The sequence below is a fragment of the Moschus berezovskii genome, chromosome 16, assembly GCF_049115385.1.
Source record: "Moschus berezovskii isolate FMDL1 chromosome 16, NW_MosBer_1.0, whole genome shotgun sequence".
Taxonomy (NCBI): Eukaryota; Metazoa; Chordata; class Mammalia; order Artiodactyla; family Moschidae; genus Moschus; species Moschus berezovskii.
The window spans coordinates 60,106,078-60,124,487 of NC_142475.1; the positions used below are offsets into that span (position 1 = coordinate 60,106,078).

Below are 18,410 nucleotides of genomic sequence, written 5' to 3' on the forward strand. Positions count from 1 at the left end.
AACACAACATCAAAAGCCTAGACTTCTTTAACTTAGGTATTCTTTTACTTTATTATACATGCCATGGTTACATGTTTTATGTTAATCAAAACTCTAAGAAGGCCATCTAATCTTTTCTAATAATTTTTTTAATGACTCATAAACCAAAATTTGATGCTACCCAAGATTTCAATCTATTACCATATTTTCCTCGACTTCAAAGGTAAGACTTATAACAACGAGTGCATGGAAGAAATAAAAAATACAGCAACCTTCTGTGGCGTTAAGTCACAAAGGGAGAATCTGGAAATCTGTGCACACTTGGAGTATTCATTTTATTACTGCAACTACAAACAGAAACTATTCACTCTTGAAAATTAAAAGTGAAAGCCACAACAGTCCATGGAATTCTCCAGGCCAGAATACTGGAGTGGGTAGCCTTTCCCTTCTCCAGGGGATCTTCCCAACCCAGGGATTGAACCCAAGTCTCCCGCATTGCAGGCAGATTGTTTACCAGCTGAGCCACCGGGAAGCCCCTGAAAATTAAAAGGGGAACAACAGAAAAGCATCCCACTTTTATGGAAATACTCAATTTCTTTATCAAGGTTGAATCCAATGCAATTTTAGATGGAAAAACATGAAGAATTGGTGGAATCAACTACCGTTCCAGCCAAAGCAGCCAAAGTGCAGCAGCCAAACCACATTTAATTACAGCTGCCCTTCCCTCATGTTTATGAAACCACTGGATACGAAGCCCTTAACCAATACTGTTCAGCCCTTAACCAATACGTTGCTGTATTCCCTATCAGGACAGGCAACAAGAACAGCAGTGGTATTTCTTCGTTGCTGAAAGGAGAGCAGAACCCGTTTCCTCCAAGACGCTGAGTAGCTGTGCAGAGAGCTCGGTGCAGGGAGGGACAGAGAGGAGCACATTCTGTGTGGAGGGAAGGCAGTGGTCCACACACAAGTAGCTCTGAGGCTCTCTGCTCCAGGCTCCAAAGGCCCCCTCACTTCTTTTTTTCTTTGAAATAAAGCAGTTCCTCAGCAAGTTTACATGAGCATTGTATCTGCCACAAGCAAATTCAGTCCTTCCATAAATTCACAGTGAGACTCGAAAAAGACAGAATGGGATGAGAAGCTACTAATACTAGAGATCTAGATGAAATTTTTAGGTTACACATGTGGGGCTTCCCTAATTTCTACTCTTAAGTTGCATAATTTAGCTTGTCTGCCCAGAAGTTACAGAACAGTTTACATACTCTCAGCCTGGTATAATTTGAAAATTTCTTCCCCTAGCTAGGAAGCAGTGACAAGACAAGTGAATGGCGTTAAGTACAGGATAGATAGTACATACCACAGTTAAGACATACGATCATCTTTAAGGCCCAAAGCTTTAAAGTAAGATTTTTTCCCCTAACATTCCATAAATTATCATTGTCAAAGCATCAGATCAAACAGTAAGAGACTGTCTAGCTTCTTTTTCTTGCTACACTGAAATGTTTCCAACGCTTCTACAACCAGATGGACTGTCCTGAGTTTTACCCAGTTCTTGCATGCAAGCATTTGTTCAATGGCATTTTGTTTTCACTCTTTACAACCTATCCTTTAGTAATTTCATCCACAGTTATTTCTACAAATGTACCCTGAAAGTCCTGTATGGCACCGCACACCTATCATACCCTAAAAAGGACTCACCTTCCATCTCAATCCTCCCAAACTGCTCGTCCTCCAAAGTCCCCGTATCACACGGGAGTACTTCACCCAAATGACCAAGCCTGAAATCTGGGCATCAATCCTGACTCCTCCCTCCACCCCTCACCCAACTAATGTTATGAATTGTACTTTCTCAACAATATTCAAAGTTTACACTGCAATTCATCCTACTGTGTGTGTGCTCAGTTGTGTCCTACTCTTTGCGACGCCAAGGACTACAGCCCGCCAGGCTCCTCTGTCCCTGGGATTCTCCAGGCAAGAATACTGGAATGGGTGGCCATTTCCTCCTCCAGGGGACCTCCTGACCCAGGGATAGAACCCTCGTCTCCTGCACCTCCTGCACTGGCAGGCGGGTTCTTTACCACTGCACTGTCGGGTAAGCCTATGACCCAAGTTCAAAACCCACCACTCAGTCCGCTGTACTTTAACAACTCTAACTGCGCTCCCTCCTACCTCACTCGTGTGTTCCCATAGCAACCTCTGTTTCTGTTAGTAATTTGAGTCACTCTACAAATATACACTGAAAGTGTACCATGAGCCACCGACTATACCAAAAACTCTACGTACAATAGCAAAGAAAACCAGGATTCAGTGCCTGTAAAGCTCTCTGTCTGCTCAGCACTTGCCTTCCTCACCAGACCGAGCTTCATGAGGGCAGAGATGATGTCCAGAAAGATGCCCTTGTGTCTATTGTGAGACATTGCTATGTCCTTGGTGCCTACAGTAACTGACACACATTAGGTGTTGATAAGCAGGTGTTACTTAAAAGATAAAATTACTAATTATATAGACGGCCTCAAAGATGTCACATCCCCAGCCACGATGACTTACTCCAACTGGCTGCTGGTTATTTCCAACTGTGTGACTCACCCAAATGTCTTCCCCAAACCCACAGTACCCTGAAACGACTCAGGCCCAGGACACCATCTGCCACTCACGTTCTTGCGCGCTGGCTCTCAACTCCACAGCTCTGTTCTCAGGGGGCTTGCATTTCCTTCTTTGTGTCAGAGCCATTTACACAAGGTTCTATAAACTGGATCAACGTTTTACAGCTAGGGACTGCTTTACTCACCTCTACATTCCCCAAACCTCGCACATGTAGGCACTACAATGATCTGCTGAATGACTCAATCCCTAAGAGAAACCCAACAGGAAAGTAAGAAAGGCTGAGCGAGAATACCTGTGACTCTAGGAGTGCACTGACAGTGCCTGTGACTGAAGTGACTACAAGGAGAGATGAGACAGCTCCACTCCTGGAGGGCATGAGAGCAAAAGCAGGTCAGACATCATCACTAAGTGCCTCTGGTTTTGCTTCTAGGTTCCTAAACTTTTGATTCTAAAATAGCTCATGCTCTTGTCAGAGGGCATATTCTAAGACCATAAATTCCAAACTTTTCAAAAAGTAAGCAATATCATGTACCTCCTGAAACAACGCAGAATCGCACCCACAGGACAAAAACAGAGCTGACCCAGCGAGGCAGGGTCAGGTAGAGAGGCCACCTGCTGAGCTCCCTCCGAACCTTCTCCACACAACAGGCCCTCTTATGCTTCCATGGAAGACAATGCGGAAACTTGAGCTCTTGCGGTAGCTCAAACTTCCCTGCTCCAGCCTCCAACACGGAGCAAGAGCAACCCGGAATGCTCACGAGCTAACACGGGAACCCTGTGCCGGGGATGGCACTGTAGTAAAGGTAATACAGACGGAACCCACCTGGGGCAGACATCCACATTTCATCCCCCAGACTCCTGGACCTGAGCTCTTCCAGTTCAAAAAGACGGTGCTCTAAGACAAACCTGTGGCAGCTTGCCAAAGGCACTCCCATCCTTGGAAGACCATGCAAAAGCAGGACGATGGAACCAAGGGAAAAGGCAGCAGGGAACAGATTATTTAAGTCTGTTTCTGTTCCGGGCTGTGAACTGAAAAGGAAACTGGGCCCCTGAAGTTCACGCATTGCAGCCAGCTAAGAGAATGGGAAAAACCCACAGGGACTCAGACCCCAAATTTCAGTTATTACACATGTGCCTGGAGCACCCTCCACCACAGATGCCCTTCTGGAATCAGGTGCAATAAAGGAAACAATCCAAGCAGCGGTTCTGATTCCAATCACATGGTCATAAGGCATTTCCCCCTCTAAAGCACAATGACATAATATTTAATGGATCAAATAGCTAATAAAAATACTTATAACTAAATTCATAAATCAATGTATGTCAGATGTCATAAACAGACCACTCCTTTTGACTTCCACGCCGGCACCTGCTGCGAAGTTTATAAGGCCCCAGGAATTGACTATGGCAAACTTAAACATCTTATATTTCATTTTCTCTGCCTGGCAGGAGTGAGATCCATTTAAAGTTCAGTACAACCATAGCACAGAGAACTTTGTAGCGAATAGCCAAGACAGCTGTTCAAAAAGCCAATTAAATAGCAGGGGTGTGAATAACGCTTAGAATTAGCCAGAAAACTGTGCAGCAAAAATACCCTGGAGCTCAGGTAATGAAAACAAAAAGATACAGCTGAATAACTCACCAACTAAGAATAAACCCAAGTAATAGCATTGGGGAGAATGAAAGCCCTCCTGAAGACTACAGAGCAAAAGGCTTAATGCCTATTTTTAGAACAGAGAAAACTCTTCATGCAAAGGTACAATGAAAAAAACCTGAGTAGTGATTCCTTCTTTAATAAAAATTAGAATCATGCTGTCTAATAATATGCAGAAGGGAGAATATGACAGCCTACACGGAAAGAGGAGTATTAGTATTGACAGTAGCTCCTGCTGAATTTCAAGAATATGTGAGAACAGGCTCATTTCAAGAGCAGAGCAAACTTGGCAGACAGAAATGACGGAAGAATTTTGACAGGTCTGACATATTAATCATAGGAGGGACTGCCAACATTTATTCTGTGATGACACTTCCACAGAACTGTGTTCATTCTACAACACACAATTATTCGGGGGGAAAAAGAGACCCTACAAATTGCTGATAAACTGAAGCCACACAAAGTCGTTCATCTCAACCTTTCAGGTTTTCACAACTGAAAACACCACCTAATAGATCAGAAATTATTTTTTCTTCCTTTCAGAATAAAACAGCATGATAAGCATTTGCTATGACCTAAGAGAAGGAAATGGCAACCCACTCCACTGTTCTTGCCTGGAGAATCCCAGGGACGGGGGAGCCTGGTGGGCTTCCGTCTGTGGGGTCGCACAGAGTCGGACACGACTAAAGCGACTTAGCAGCAGCAGCAGCAGCAACGGCAAGAGCAATCAGACAGTAAATAAGCTATTTTCCTAAGCCATAAATGTACATACACACACATGGACACTATCTCATCAGTTACCCAAATTCTTTTCTATGGGCTAAAGGAAGAACCAGTTCATGGCAATATTTGGTTTCATTTAGGTTTTGTAAAAAATTATAAAAATTTGAAAAAACTATGCTAAAGTTATAAAAATCTTAAGCATTCTTTTTTCTGGTTGTGGATTATATGCCAACTGTGGAAAATCTGGAAAACATAGATTACACAAAATAAAAACAATTTATAAACCCAGTGCTTCTACAAGTATCATTTTTATGGCTGTATGGTATTTTTTTTGCAAGGATATTCTATATTCAGTTTGCAGCACTGCCCCATGATTGAATATTAAAGTTTCTGGGTTTTTACTATTTTACCAATATTACTGTGATAGACATCATTGTGCAGAAATCCTTGCACAGTTTACGTTTTTCATCATTTCTTAAGGATAGATTTCCAACAGTGAAATTACTGGGTCAATGAGTAAATGCATTATCAGAGCACTTGATAAAACACTGACAAATTACTTCTCAAGAGTTGTATCAATTTAAAGTTCTGCCTTTTCTATTGTACCTCACCACCACCTTTGCCTATTATTGCTAAAGAAGTGATTAAACTTGTATCTTTGGTAATGCGACAAACTCTGAATGATTTCAATTTTTAAACGTTGACAAGCATAGGTGTATGCTTTAACTATGGAAGGCTGACGGTATTTTGCTCTCTGATTTGTGTAAATACTGCAAATACTGATCTCTTATAATTGATATTAACTTTGAATCCTTCTTCAAATCTTTAGCCAGATTTTTATAATACTTCTATCCTATACCTCTCCATCCGCCATAAGGACAGTATGAACTTAGACAGTTATCAACACCCACCCAGTATTCAGATCATTCCATACCAAAGTTGGGCTACACAATAGGTAAAAGGTGCTTTCTCCTAAGAATTAGTGCCTTCACTTGACTCAGGAACAAAGGACCGCTGCTTCCCAAAGACAGAGTATTCTTTTCTTTCAGAGAAGCACCTGTGGGCAGCAGAGGGGACAGAGACTATACTGAAAATCACATCCGAAAAAATAGAGAGATGGCGGCAGCTGTTTTTCTGTAAAGTTGTCCCCTCCAAATCATCCCAAGTGGGAGTCTAGGCAGATCGAGTCTCCCTAAGAAGCTGGGCTTCCTCCTCCTGCCTGATCCCTACTCTGGTGGGATAGCTTTAGGAGGGGCTCAGAACTGGACCCAACTCCTGAGATGGAACCATGAGGGATGGTGCAGAGGGAATCTGCTCACTCTGGCTCCCCAGAGAACTGTGACACGCCAATCTCACTTTAGGGTCAGGAAAGAGCCTGCCCTGACCCAAGAGGTCACAGCTGCCTGGATTGGGCCCATAGGCCGCCTGGGCCTGCAGCCTGAGGTCATCTCTAGGGAGCCGACTGCAGGGCCCTGGATGGGAAAGCAGGCCAGGCTGTGGGCACAGCGTGGTCAGTAACGTTCAGTATTTAGACCGGTGGTTCTCAACCTGGGGACAGTGCCCCCCTAGGGGACACGTGGCAGTGTGTGAGGACATTTCTGGCTATCACACTTAAGAACAGCCAGGACTACAACTAGCTTCTAGCAGGGAGAGGCCAGAGATGCTGCTACACGAACAATGTACCAGACAGAGACCGCCCAACAAAATACGATCCAGCCCAAGGCATCAACAGAGCAAAAACTAAGAAACCCCAACTTAGATTATGTCTGCAGGCCTCCACTGGTATTCTTTACCTCAGGTCTGGCAAATATTTCAGACAAATCTGCTAAGAATCTAATCATAAACTATAAAACCTTTCACAACAGTTTTTATGGGGAAAAAAGTTATTTCAAGTTATCGTATCTAAAGAAGCACTTCTCTGACTCCATTTCGAATTCCTTCTTTCAGTCAATATTGACCAAGTACCTGTGACGTGATCAGGCAGAGTGCTAAGCAGAAGAGACCTTGTTAAAAGAAACTGATAGGATCTGACGGCAGGTTCCACTCCTGCTGCGCCTGGAGCAGAGCGCTGCAGTCACAGGCATCCGGCTCCAAGCCCAGATCCACACTGACTGTCACCAGGCTGTTACTTGACTTCCCTGAACCAATCTCTTTGTTTCTGTAACTCGTCACATAGGACCTTCCTCAAAGTGGGAGACAATTAAATAAGATCATTCCTGTAAAGCACAAAGTATATTGCCTGGTATACAAACAACACTCCATAAATAATTTATATTACTAAGAGCAAATTTTAAGTTTTTGTAAAGTAACCAGTAAGTTGGAAACTGCTAACATGCCTACAAAACAGCCACTACCTGTGAGTATGACAGCTGGAAGACAATTTTAGTCACATTAGTTGCATAGCATATTACATCTTGCAAATTCTGGCTCCTTCCTCCTCCTCCAGTCTCATCTCCCACCACCTATATCATCTTCAATGCAGCCCCATGTCCCCATTAGTGGGGACGGATGACTTCTGGTAGTAACCCAAACAGTGTCAGGCCAGAGGTCGCTGTGAGAAAGAGAACTCTTCAGCTGTATCTCTGACAAGATATATAGGTGCTGGGTGGGAGGGAGAGAAAACGGGGTGAGGGGCAGGCAGGAAGAGAGAAGGAAAAAACAGAAAGCTCACACGCCAGGTGCAGGTCAAGTTTGCTTATGTTTCTAAACAAAAACTCTTCAAACAGCATTCATCCCTCACATCACAATTCATCTATATTCTGCAGTTATTTCATAAGAATGGATTGAAAAATAAGTCAAATATAATTAACCTCATCAATGAGAAAAAACCAAACATGGATGGACCACATTACCACAGCCTAACATATGCGGCCAAATATCAATGCCAATCTAAATGAGAAAAGAACACATTAACCACAAATAATCACTGAAAGTACAGCAAAGAATGATTAAGACTGCAGTTTCCCTTAGCCAATACACAATAGGTTTTCATATATAAAAAAAGAGCACATTCAACTGGGCATTTTACTGAACAAGTTATCTGTCAGCTAAGGGGTCCCTTTCATATAAGTAGTTTACTAAAAACTTTATGTCTGTACTTATATAACCAAGAATCTACCTAGCATACCACTAGGATCCCCATATTCTTCCCTCAGATTCCGGTGACAAGACATAAGCAAAGACAAAACTTTTAAATATTTTTATAAGTTCACATATCTCATGTAAATTTTGGACAAGACCATTTTTGCCTTAGTGTAACTCCAGGGAACATTTTTTGAAAAGATAAACTATTATCAGCTTAGCTACAGAAAAATAAAACATAACCTATGCTCACTGTGATTATGGATAGGAATCCTAACCCCAACCCAACCCCCAGATCTGTGTTCAAGTCCTGGTTCTACTCAACCTGACTCTAGCCAAGTTACTGAAACTCACTGAGTCTCAGTCTCCTCATACACAAAATAAATAAAACGATCGGAATTAAGAAGCTTTAACAAGTCTTCCACTCAAACTCTGATTCACAATTTGGAAAATCTTCACAATTGAAATGTTTCTTAATGGTCCTTGGAGTGGAGGAAGATGAAATAAAGGCCTTTAGAAAAACTGACAAATTACACGGTTGTAGGTCTGAAAAGATCGCTGAGTGAGACAGTCTTGAAATCTGTGCTTAGGGACTGTCACAAACTATTGCCTGAATAGGGTGACATGACCACAGAATTGTTCCCGTGCTGCAGTCACTTCCTGGCAGAAATCCTTCCAGGTAGCTGCTTCTGAAAAAGACCTTTTTGGATCTTCTAAATAGCTCCGATGACGTGACTGTTAACATTCATGAGACATGCTGTCACTCTGCCTTCATGCGTGTGCCATGCTCCACTATATTCTACTCACCAATGTCAGTTTCAATGACTGAATCAACATTCCCAGTAAGCTACAAAATAGCAGGAACAGAAAAATTCTATGACTTAGAATTACAGAGTCTGAAAAGACCGTAGTGATCATCTCCAGCACTTTACAAGCATTACATTTATTTCACTAAACCCTTAAGGATTAACTAGCTGAACATATACATGAGCCTCTTAACTTGCCTGACACCAAAAGGAAAAATACTTTCGTTTCTTGGGGTGGGTAGGTGTTCCTTCCTAAAATATCCATAAACAAAATGATGATTTTGCAGAAATTACTTATTCTACATGGAGAATTTCTGAGAAGAACTAATGTCCAATGCACTATCCCAGCGATTTTGGAGGTTCTGGTCACAAAAAGAGAGAAAAAGGCAATTACAAAAACAACTGACTTCACATGGGTACCACTTTCTTTGAAGCAATCAAAGAAACCGTACCATAATAAATATTAACAATGACAGACAACTCAAGTAGTTCACTTCCTTCCAATCAGGTCATGAATATTGTATTCTTAACTATGCAAAGTACACCATGGCTCATACTTGTGTCATTTTGCATTGTAAATCACACAACTAAGAAAACAAACAAATGTTTCCAATGTCCATTCTATGAAGCTATATATCGCTAAAACATAATAAAAAAAAAATTTGCCACTTTACCAACAAACTCCACTTGAAGCCCTAATCTTCAAGAAAGGTGTCCCCTCCCCACGCTCTGCTTTCTAAGAAAGTAGATTCATGGTGTGGTTTAGTTGTTAAGTCATGTCCCACTCTTTCCACCCCATGAACTATAGCCTACCAGGCTCCTCTGTCCATGGGATTTTCCAAGCAAGAATCCTGGAGTGTAGATGAGCACAGTGCTAATTCACTGAATAACATGAACATGAATTTAGGAACAATAAATTGACAATAACAGTGATGAGGATATTCCTCTAGTCCAGATGAATAAAATATTAACTGCTGACATATGAACGTGTGCGTGTTCAGCCGTGCCCAACTCTTTTCAACCCCCCATAGACTGCAGCCTGCCAGGCTCCTTTGTCCACAGGATTATCCTAGCAAGAATACTGGAGTGGGTTGCCATTTCCTTCCCCAATGCATGCACGCATGCTAAGTCGCTTCAGTTGTGTCCGACCAACTCTGTGCGACCCTATGGACAGCAGCCCATCAGGCTCCTCTGTCGACAGGATTATCCTAGCAAGGATACCGGAGTGGGTTGCCATTTCCTCCTCCAGGGGATCTTCGCCATCCAGGGATGGCACCCACCTCTCCTGCATTGGCAGGCAAACTCTATCACTGAGCCACCGGGGAAGCCTGCTGACATACATACTGGATACAAAACCCAAGAAGATCAAGGTTAGGAAATTTGTGTTAAGAGAACAAAGCCCACCTTACCCACACATACAGGAGAAGTTGTTAGTCATCTTTACATCAAGAATGTTTAAACATCTGCAACAGCATTATATAAACCTTTCTAGTATCAGGAGATAACGCCTCTTTACCCACCACTGGACAAAACAAGCATGTGAGGCTGACCTGGAAATCCAGTGTCCCATGTGTCTACAAAAATAAGGACAATTAGTAAACGTTATGAATTCTAAGAAATACGAGCTAACTGGAAACATGCTGCTAAGTGTTTCCGGAACCCTACCTGAAAAAAATTCTTACATCAATCATCATCAACGCTTTTCCTCTGCGTTCAAAGCCTGGAACTACCCTAGTCGGCACATACCTAAGCCAGGCCCCTGGGCTTAAAGAATCACTACTTGGTGATTCTCTGGGCTCGTTGAAACATTGGTCGTTGGCAGTGTTGTAGTATATACACCCTGTTTGCCCAAAATGCCTCCAACTGTCCAGCGATTTTCAAACTTCAGGGTCCCTCCGTTTAACACGGAGGACACAGAGATTCCGGGGCCCAAGATCCGGGAGTCTTATTCAACGTGTCTAGGGAAGGGGACCTTAAAGCCTCCTTTTCCAACCGGCTGCCCGGTGGATCGGAAGCCCGGTGGTCCAACACCGCGCGGCACCCGAGCCTGACAAAGTTCCCCAAGGAGCGCGCCTACTTCAACCAGCAGGACGTGTCTCAGAGGAAACGTCCAGGCTTGCCGCGGCTCGGGCGTCGTGGGGAAGCGCTCCGCGAGAGGCCGGAGGCCGGGGCGTCCCCACCGGCGACGCCCGTCCTCGAGGAAGCGAGGAGGCCATGGCGATGGGGGATGAGTTCTTCTCCGCCTTTGCAGGAAGTCCCCGCGCTTTGCTGGAGGAACAGCTAGACTGAGGTCCTGCGGGGCTGGCTTCTAGCAGCTCTGCCGCTTCCGAAGCCGGGCGCCCTCAGCGCTCGGGCCTCGGTCTCCCGCTCGGCGCAACGGCCTCCTGCGCCGCCACCTCCGCCCGCCCACTCCCGGGGAACCCGAAGCCCAAACGAAACGAACTCGGCCGGTCGCGGGCGTTACCCGGCCCGGCGACGCCCGGAGTGCGCGCCCAACGCTCCCCGCCCGGACCTCGGGCGGCCACTCACGGGTAGGCATGGTGACCCCGAGCCGCGCTCGCCGCCGCGCCGAGCCTCAGCGGGGCCGCGCCGGGCGCGCCGACCGCATCACGAAGGGCCAGCCGCCCGGGCCGCGGAGACCGGGACGAGGCGAAGGGCGAAGAAGCCGACGCAGACCTCCGCGACCACGCAGACTGAGCGGGCAGCTGCGAGCCCCCGCCGGCGCAGCCGCGCGCCGGACGACGCCGGGGCGTCCCCACGCCCTGACGTCAGCGCGTCGCCGCCGTCCCGGCCCCGCCCAGGGCACTCGGAGGCGGGAGGGGCGGCTTGGGGGGAGTTGGGGACGTGCGGGAGGGCTGCGCAGCGCTTTGGGCATCCTCAGACTTCGCTTTATTGTCAAAAAGGAGTGATTTGAGTCACATTCGTCTTCACGAACCCATAGTCGAGGTGCATTAGCAACAATTTTTTTCTTAACAGTTGCACCTGAGGTTGTGAGCTAAGCAGGATGGCCTTGAATGAACGCATCTAGTACCCGTAGGGTTTTTCTCTTCTAAGCCCTTGAACTTGCAGTGCGTCCTTTATTCTCTGGAAGCGTGATTTATTTGAGACGCCCGGAGGTCCTCCTGGGCGATGGCTGCGTCTGTTTTGAGAGGACAGAAAATGTAATTTCCTCTTGCTCTTCGGATGACTTTCAGAGAGATTTCGTGCCTCCGGAGTTACTTTTCTCCAGAGACAGAGATTCTGTCCACTTGACTGAGCCATTTTTCCTGACTCTCTGAATGTCACTGGTAATTGATCTATCTAAGTGAACTCCGGGAGTTGGTGATGGACAGGGAAACCTGGCATGCTGTGATTCATGGGGTCGCAAAGAGTCGGACAGGACTGAGCGACTGAACTGAACTGAACTGAATAGTCAACGGCCTAAGCTGGTACTTGGAGCCCAGAGCCTTCAGCAACCCACATATGCTTTGCTAGTCCTTATAGGCTGCGGACAGCCTATGTGGAGAAGGAAATAGGCCCACAAGGGTCTCAAACGGGTTTCTCAGTGACTCAGGATTGTTTCTTGTGCCTGAATCACCCGGGAATCTATTAAAAATCGAATTCCTGCCTTCCTACCTAAACCTGATGAATCACACATGACAGTGATTCAAGTATATATTTAACTTTGAAATTCTTTGTCTTTGAGGGTAGTGCCAACATTCTGGTTAAGAAATGATGTTGTGCAGTACAAAAGGAGAAAGAAGGTGAAGATGAGAGAGGGCAGGGCTTGAGGGAAGTTTGTCTTGAGGTGGACTTGAGAAAAAGCAGAATTAGCAAAAAATAAATTGAACTAGCGAAGACCTGGACAGCTCTTAAAGAGACTGGGGGAGGTAGAAGGCAATTTAAAGTGAGTCAGGGAAGTGGATGAGAGGAGAGTATACAATCCTTATGAAGGAGACTGTTTCTTGCTAATGATAAAGGCCAGATTACCAAGTACTTGGTTTTCTTTCAATGCCTTGCTGCATATTTTTATCATCTGTAACATCTTTCCTGCTTCCAGATACCTTGCCCAGACTTTCAGGACACCTTTACTGTAGCAGTTTATTCACTGAATCCTAATTAAACTTTTATACATGCTTATAGTCCACCACTAGACTGTACACATTTCAGAAAATGGCAAAAACCATATTTGGTTCAAATGTCTGTATTCCAGCCTGGCACACAGTAGGGGGGCTTGTTGTTGTTCAGTCCCTCAGTCCTGTCCAACTCTTTGCAACCCCATGGACTGCAGCACCCAGGCTTCTCTGTCCTTCACCATCTCTTGGAGCTTTCTCAAACTCATGTCCGTTGAGTCGGTGATGCCATCCAACCATCTCATCCTCTGTCGTCCCCTTCTCCTCCCACCTTCAGTCTTTCCCAGCATCAGGGATTTTCCAGTAAGTTCACTTGTCGCATCAGGTGGCTAAAGTATTGGAGCTTCAGCTTCAGTATCAATCTTCCAATGAATATTCAGGATTGATTTCCTTTAGGATTGACTGGTTTTATCTCCTTGCAGTCCAAGGGACTTTCGAGAGTCTTCTTCAACACCACAGTTTGAAAGCATCTAAAGCATATTAATTTAGTAACTATGTAAATAAAATACATATTTATTCAACGGATATAAAAATAAAGCAAGTACAATAGAACTAGTTAATGAACAACTTTACATGCAAATGTGGAAGTTGTCCTTTAAGAATCTAGGTTCTTTATAAGGACAATAGCATTACATGATCAGGAACAGCTTTCTATGGACCAGAGAGCATGGCAGAGGAACCATGGAGGGGAGACCTCGATTTTTATACAGAAGGAAGTATTGGTGGCTGTGGAAAAGTAAAAGGGCTGAATCTTACTGCAGAAGCAGACTCCCTGGCATTTGTTGGCTGCTGACTTGGGAGCAAAAGCGAGGCATCTGTTAGTTACGTAACTCAAAGGTTGGAGTAAGGAAACGGATGGGGCTGGAAGAGCAGGAGACAACTTGGGAAGGAGCTGCTTTAGGGAGGGAGTGTGAAGAGAGGATATGAGTTTCTCTTTTACGTATTAAGCTTGAGATGACGTCCAAGAGAAATATCCGAGCGAATAGATCTGAAGGCAGCTGGCATACCAGGTGGAAGGCAGGCAGAGGGATCTCAGAGAAATTTGGAGATCTTTGGCCCAGGGACAGAAGCTGAAGGCAGGAGTCAGAAAGCCTGCTGAGGGAGGGTGTGGAACCAGAATGACAGAGATGGAGGAGATCCAGAGGGCATAGTGCCCCAGAAGGCAAAGGAGGATACGCTGCTGAATGACAGACATCTCTGTTTACGTTGTTCAAAAACGATACGAGTCCCAGAGGCCCTGGATCGTTTGACCCATGATGGGTTTGGTTTTTTTGGTTTTTTTAAAAACTCCCTCTTGCTCTTTTGGCTTTGTATCATTGCCAAAAATAGAGTCAGCAGCCAAAGATCCTAAGGAAGGGGCAGCTGAAAGTCAGGAATAGTGATATCACAGGTATCGGATCACATAACCTGAGTGTTATGCCTAAGTGCTTGCCGAAGTGCTTTCCAAGTTAGAACAGGGGGGCTTGCAGTAACAGAGTTACTGAACAGACCTCCTTTCCCTGTGAAACCTTCTGGGTCAGGTTCTGCCTGCGTATCGCCCCTCCCCTCACCCTCGATTTCCACCACCTCCTGTGGTGCTTGAGCTCAGGGTGTGTGCCTGTCCTGAACCTCTCATGAATACCCTTCCTATTCCCTCTGTGCCAGTGCTCCTCCCTTAAAGCCGAATTTGGACTGGCAGGAACTCGGATTTATCCATCTCTGTGTCCCCTCACCTCCCAGCTCTGATTTTTACACACCGTGTGGGGCCAGCGCAAAGATGAGCCTCTGCGTAGATCGCTCTTCCAGAAAGAAGAATATCCATCCAAGTGGTATTAGAAATACCATTGTCGACATCCTGTCAGAATATTTGCTTATAGCCCGAATTGCTCAAAACAGCTCCGGTTTAGGTTTAGTCCGGTATTTCTTCCAATTTCAAAATCAGGCGCTGAGATGATTCACTTTTAATTAGCATGCATTTGTGTATTCAAAGGTATTTGCCAGCAAATTTACAGTTTATAGGGAATAGCAGTTAAGTTATTTACTTCTCTCAAAAGCTTATTCCCAAAAGGTCATAATGATGCAATTTGATGCTCTCATTGCTTAGTTTTCTTTCTCACTAAATATTTATATCAGGAATATACCCTTCTTGTTTCGTTTCATTGCATTCTATTTCTACCAGCGCCTAATAGTGACTCAGGGTTTTCCGGTTTTTATGAGGCATCGAAACACAGACTTTGGACTTGGAAAACCTGGGTTTGAATCCTGCCTTCCCTCTCACCTGGCCTTTTGAGAATTTTTGACCTCTCTGGATGTAACTTTCCTCAATTTCAAAGTCAAGGGAGATTTCTGTGTTGTAGCATTTTATGAGTCCCCTCAAGGCAGTAGTTCTCAACCTTGACTCAACTCTGGAATCACCAGGGGAGCTTTTTAAAAATAGCCATGCCCAGATCCCACTTCCCAGATTCTGATATAGTTTGGTCTGCCGCGTAGCCTGGGTGTGGACCTAATTTGAAAGCTCCCCAGATGTTCTTATGCGCAACCAAGGTGGAGATCCATTCTCTTAGGAAAGAAGTGAGGGACTTCCCGATGCTCCAGTGGTTAAGACTTTACCTTCCAGTGCAGGGAGTGCAGGCTCAGTCCCTGGTCAGGGAGCTAAGACCCCACATGCCTTGAGGTCAAAGACCAAAGCATAAAATAGAAGCAGTATTATAACAAATTCAATAAAGACTTTAAAATGGTCCACATCAAAAAATTAAAAAAAGAGAGAGAAAACAAAGACTTGAAGTACAGTGAGGCTCTACCCATGCATGCCACACATGTCATCAGGCTATTTCTGTGGCCATTTCAGCTCATGCATTTGAGAACACAGCACACTGAATGCCAGAGTAATTTTCTCACTTCTGTTGTTGCCAAAGAGGTTGAAGACACACGAGAACAAATGAAAAGGATGAGCCTCTAATCCAGAAGGTCATTCCCAACCCCTCTCTGTGCCAACTAGGACGGCGTGCAAGGCACACACTCCACGAGCCAAATGTCACCGGCATCTGTGCTTTATAAAGAGAATTGCAAATGGATAGGGAGCAAAATCCTGAGTTAATAAGGTTGAGTTCTTGATTAGAGCAGACAAAACAGCTGGTAACCCTTCCTTAGAAACACTATCATTTTAAACAATTAGGGAATAGCATTATCTCTCATTGTTATTTGCTAAAATGCTAGCTTTAGTGTTTAACACAGGGTGTTAGAGTGGAACTGCTACAAGGAGACAGAGAAAAAGATTCTTTTAAACATAGAGGCACTGTAGGCAATGAGATCCTTTACAAGACAACTCGAATTAGATAGTATATATTGGTGTATTCTCTCTACATGAAACACACTAGATACTTAGTAAATATTTGAAGAAGAGAGGGAGAAAGAGGAAGACAGAGAGAGAGGAATAAGTGCGGAGGATAATAAACACAAAGGACATAAAGACAAGAAGCAAACATACATAAATAAAAGTATTAGAAGAGGCTCTTTGTGGAGTCTTGGAGAAAAGTCCTCAGTTTCTTCCTTCCCCTGACTGTGTGCACACTCTTGCAGTTGGCTTTGGCACTCTGTGTTCCCAGTCCTCACCCTGGAGACGCTAGACTGGCTTTGCAACTTGCTTTGGCCAATGGGACAGAGACAAACACCATGCAAGCAGAGACTTAGAAAATGTGATGAAGCCTGGACTCCACTGGAGGAGAGAGGTCCCAGTGATCCCACTCATTCCAGACTAGCCCACTGTAAATCAGCCAGCCCCACCTGACCCTCCAACTCCACAAAGAGTCAAGAGTGAGTCTTGCCAAGACCAGCATAAGAACTGCCTAGCTGAAGCCATCCCAAATTGTCAACACACAGAGGCATGAGCTAAATAACTCCTTACTTTAGGCCACCAAATTTGAGGGTGGTTAGTTATGTGCCCCATAACCCCTATTGCTAGTTACCATTTAGCTAGCATTAGTTAGCATATAAAAGAAAGAAAAGTAAGCACCAAAGAATTGATGCTTTTGAACTGTGGGACTCTTGAGAGTCCCTTGGACTACAAGGAGATCCAACCAGTCCATCCTAAAGGAAATCAGCCTTGAATATTCACTGGAAGGACTGAAGCTGAAGTTGAAACTCCAATCCTTTGGCCACCTGATTGGAAGAACTGATTCATTGGAAAAGACCCTGATGCTGGGAAAGATGGAAGGCAGGAGAAGAAGGGGATGACAGAGGATGAGATGGTTGGATGGCATCATAGACTCAGTGGACGTGAGTTTGAGTAAGCTCCAGGAGTTGGTGATGGACAGGGAGGCCTGGTGTGCTGCAGTCCATGATGTCGCAAAGGGTCAGACACTACTGAGCAACTGAACTGAACTGAACTGAACCGGGGTAGCATATAGCTAAACATCCTTCGCTGTTGTGACATCACTAAGTCATGTCTGACTCTTTGTGACCCTGTGAACAGCAGCACACCAGGCTTCCCTGTCCTTCATTATCTCCTGGAATTTACTCAGACTCATGTCCACTGAATCAGTGATGCCATCAAACCATCTCATCCTCTCTTACCCCCTTCTCCTCCTGCCTTCAGTCTTTCCCAGCATCAGGGTCTTTTCCCATAGGTTGGCCCTTATCAGGTGGCCCAAGTATTGGACCTTCAGCTTTAGCATCAGTCCTTCCAGTGAATATTCAGGGTTGATTTCTTTTAGGATTGACTGGTTTGATCTCCTTGCTGTCCAAGGGACTCTCAAGAGTCTTCTCCAGCACTGCAGTTCAAAAGCGTCAATTCTCTGGCACTCAGCCTTTTTAATTGTCCAACTCTCACATCTGTATATGAATACTGAAAAAACCATAAAATTAATCACAGGAGGTATAACTTTTCATGATCTTAGTGCGTACCCAGTATTGTACCATGTGCCTTACATGTATTTTCTGACAAAATGCTCACAAAACCTCTGAGTAGACAAGCATGAGTATCCCACATTGATTTTAATAGCAGAAACTGAAGCTTGGAAAGATTAAATAGGTCTCAAAGTTATACAGGCATGTAAATGGCCCTGGAATTTGAACTCAGGTCTGTCTATACCAAACCCAAGCTCTTAACTACAGGCAGTACAGAGTTACCTGAAGAACAGATCAGAGACCCAATAAGAGATGTAAAGGGGAGATTCTGTGGAGTTAGAATTTGTTTTGTGAAAATTGTCAAGCTCTCCAGAGGAGGAGTCATGTTTTCTGTCTATTTCAACAACTTTAAGGGAAGCCAAGAGATCTTGTATTGATTCTTTTTTCATGGGTTGGAAAATGAATTACAGTCATGGTGTAGTTTACTCTTACTTATATTCTTTACCATCTGAGCCACTAGGGAAGCCCTCCTCTTACTTAAGAAAGAAATGAACAATTCTGATATGTTTGATAGTTGTTTTCAAATAAGTTCTACCTGTAACGGTGTTCAAGCTGGATTTAGAAAAGGCA

At 44.5% G+C, this 18,410-nt stretch overlaps 1 protein-coding gene across 1 annotated transcript in view; it reads right to left on the reverse strand.

Moving 5' to 3' along the window:
• The window catches only part of EFR3A (EFR3 homolog A), an 82,391-nt gene extending 70,791 nt beyond the window's left edge, over positions 1-11,600 (reverse strand). The window contains exon 1 of the mRNA XM_055431580.2: positions 11,374-11,600. Within this exon, the coding sequence (XP_055287555.2) occupies positions 11,374-11,383 (10 nt within the window). The 5' untranslated portion in view covers positions 11,384-11,600. The remainder of the gene's footprint in view (positions 1-11,373) is intronic.
• Between the last annotated feature and the right edge of the window lie 6,810 nt (positions 11,601-18,410).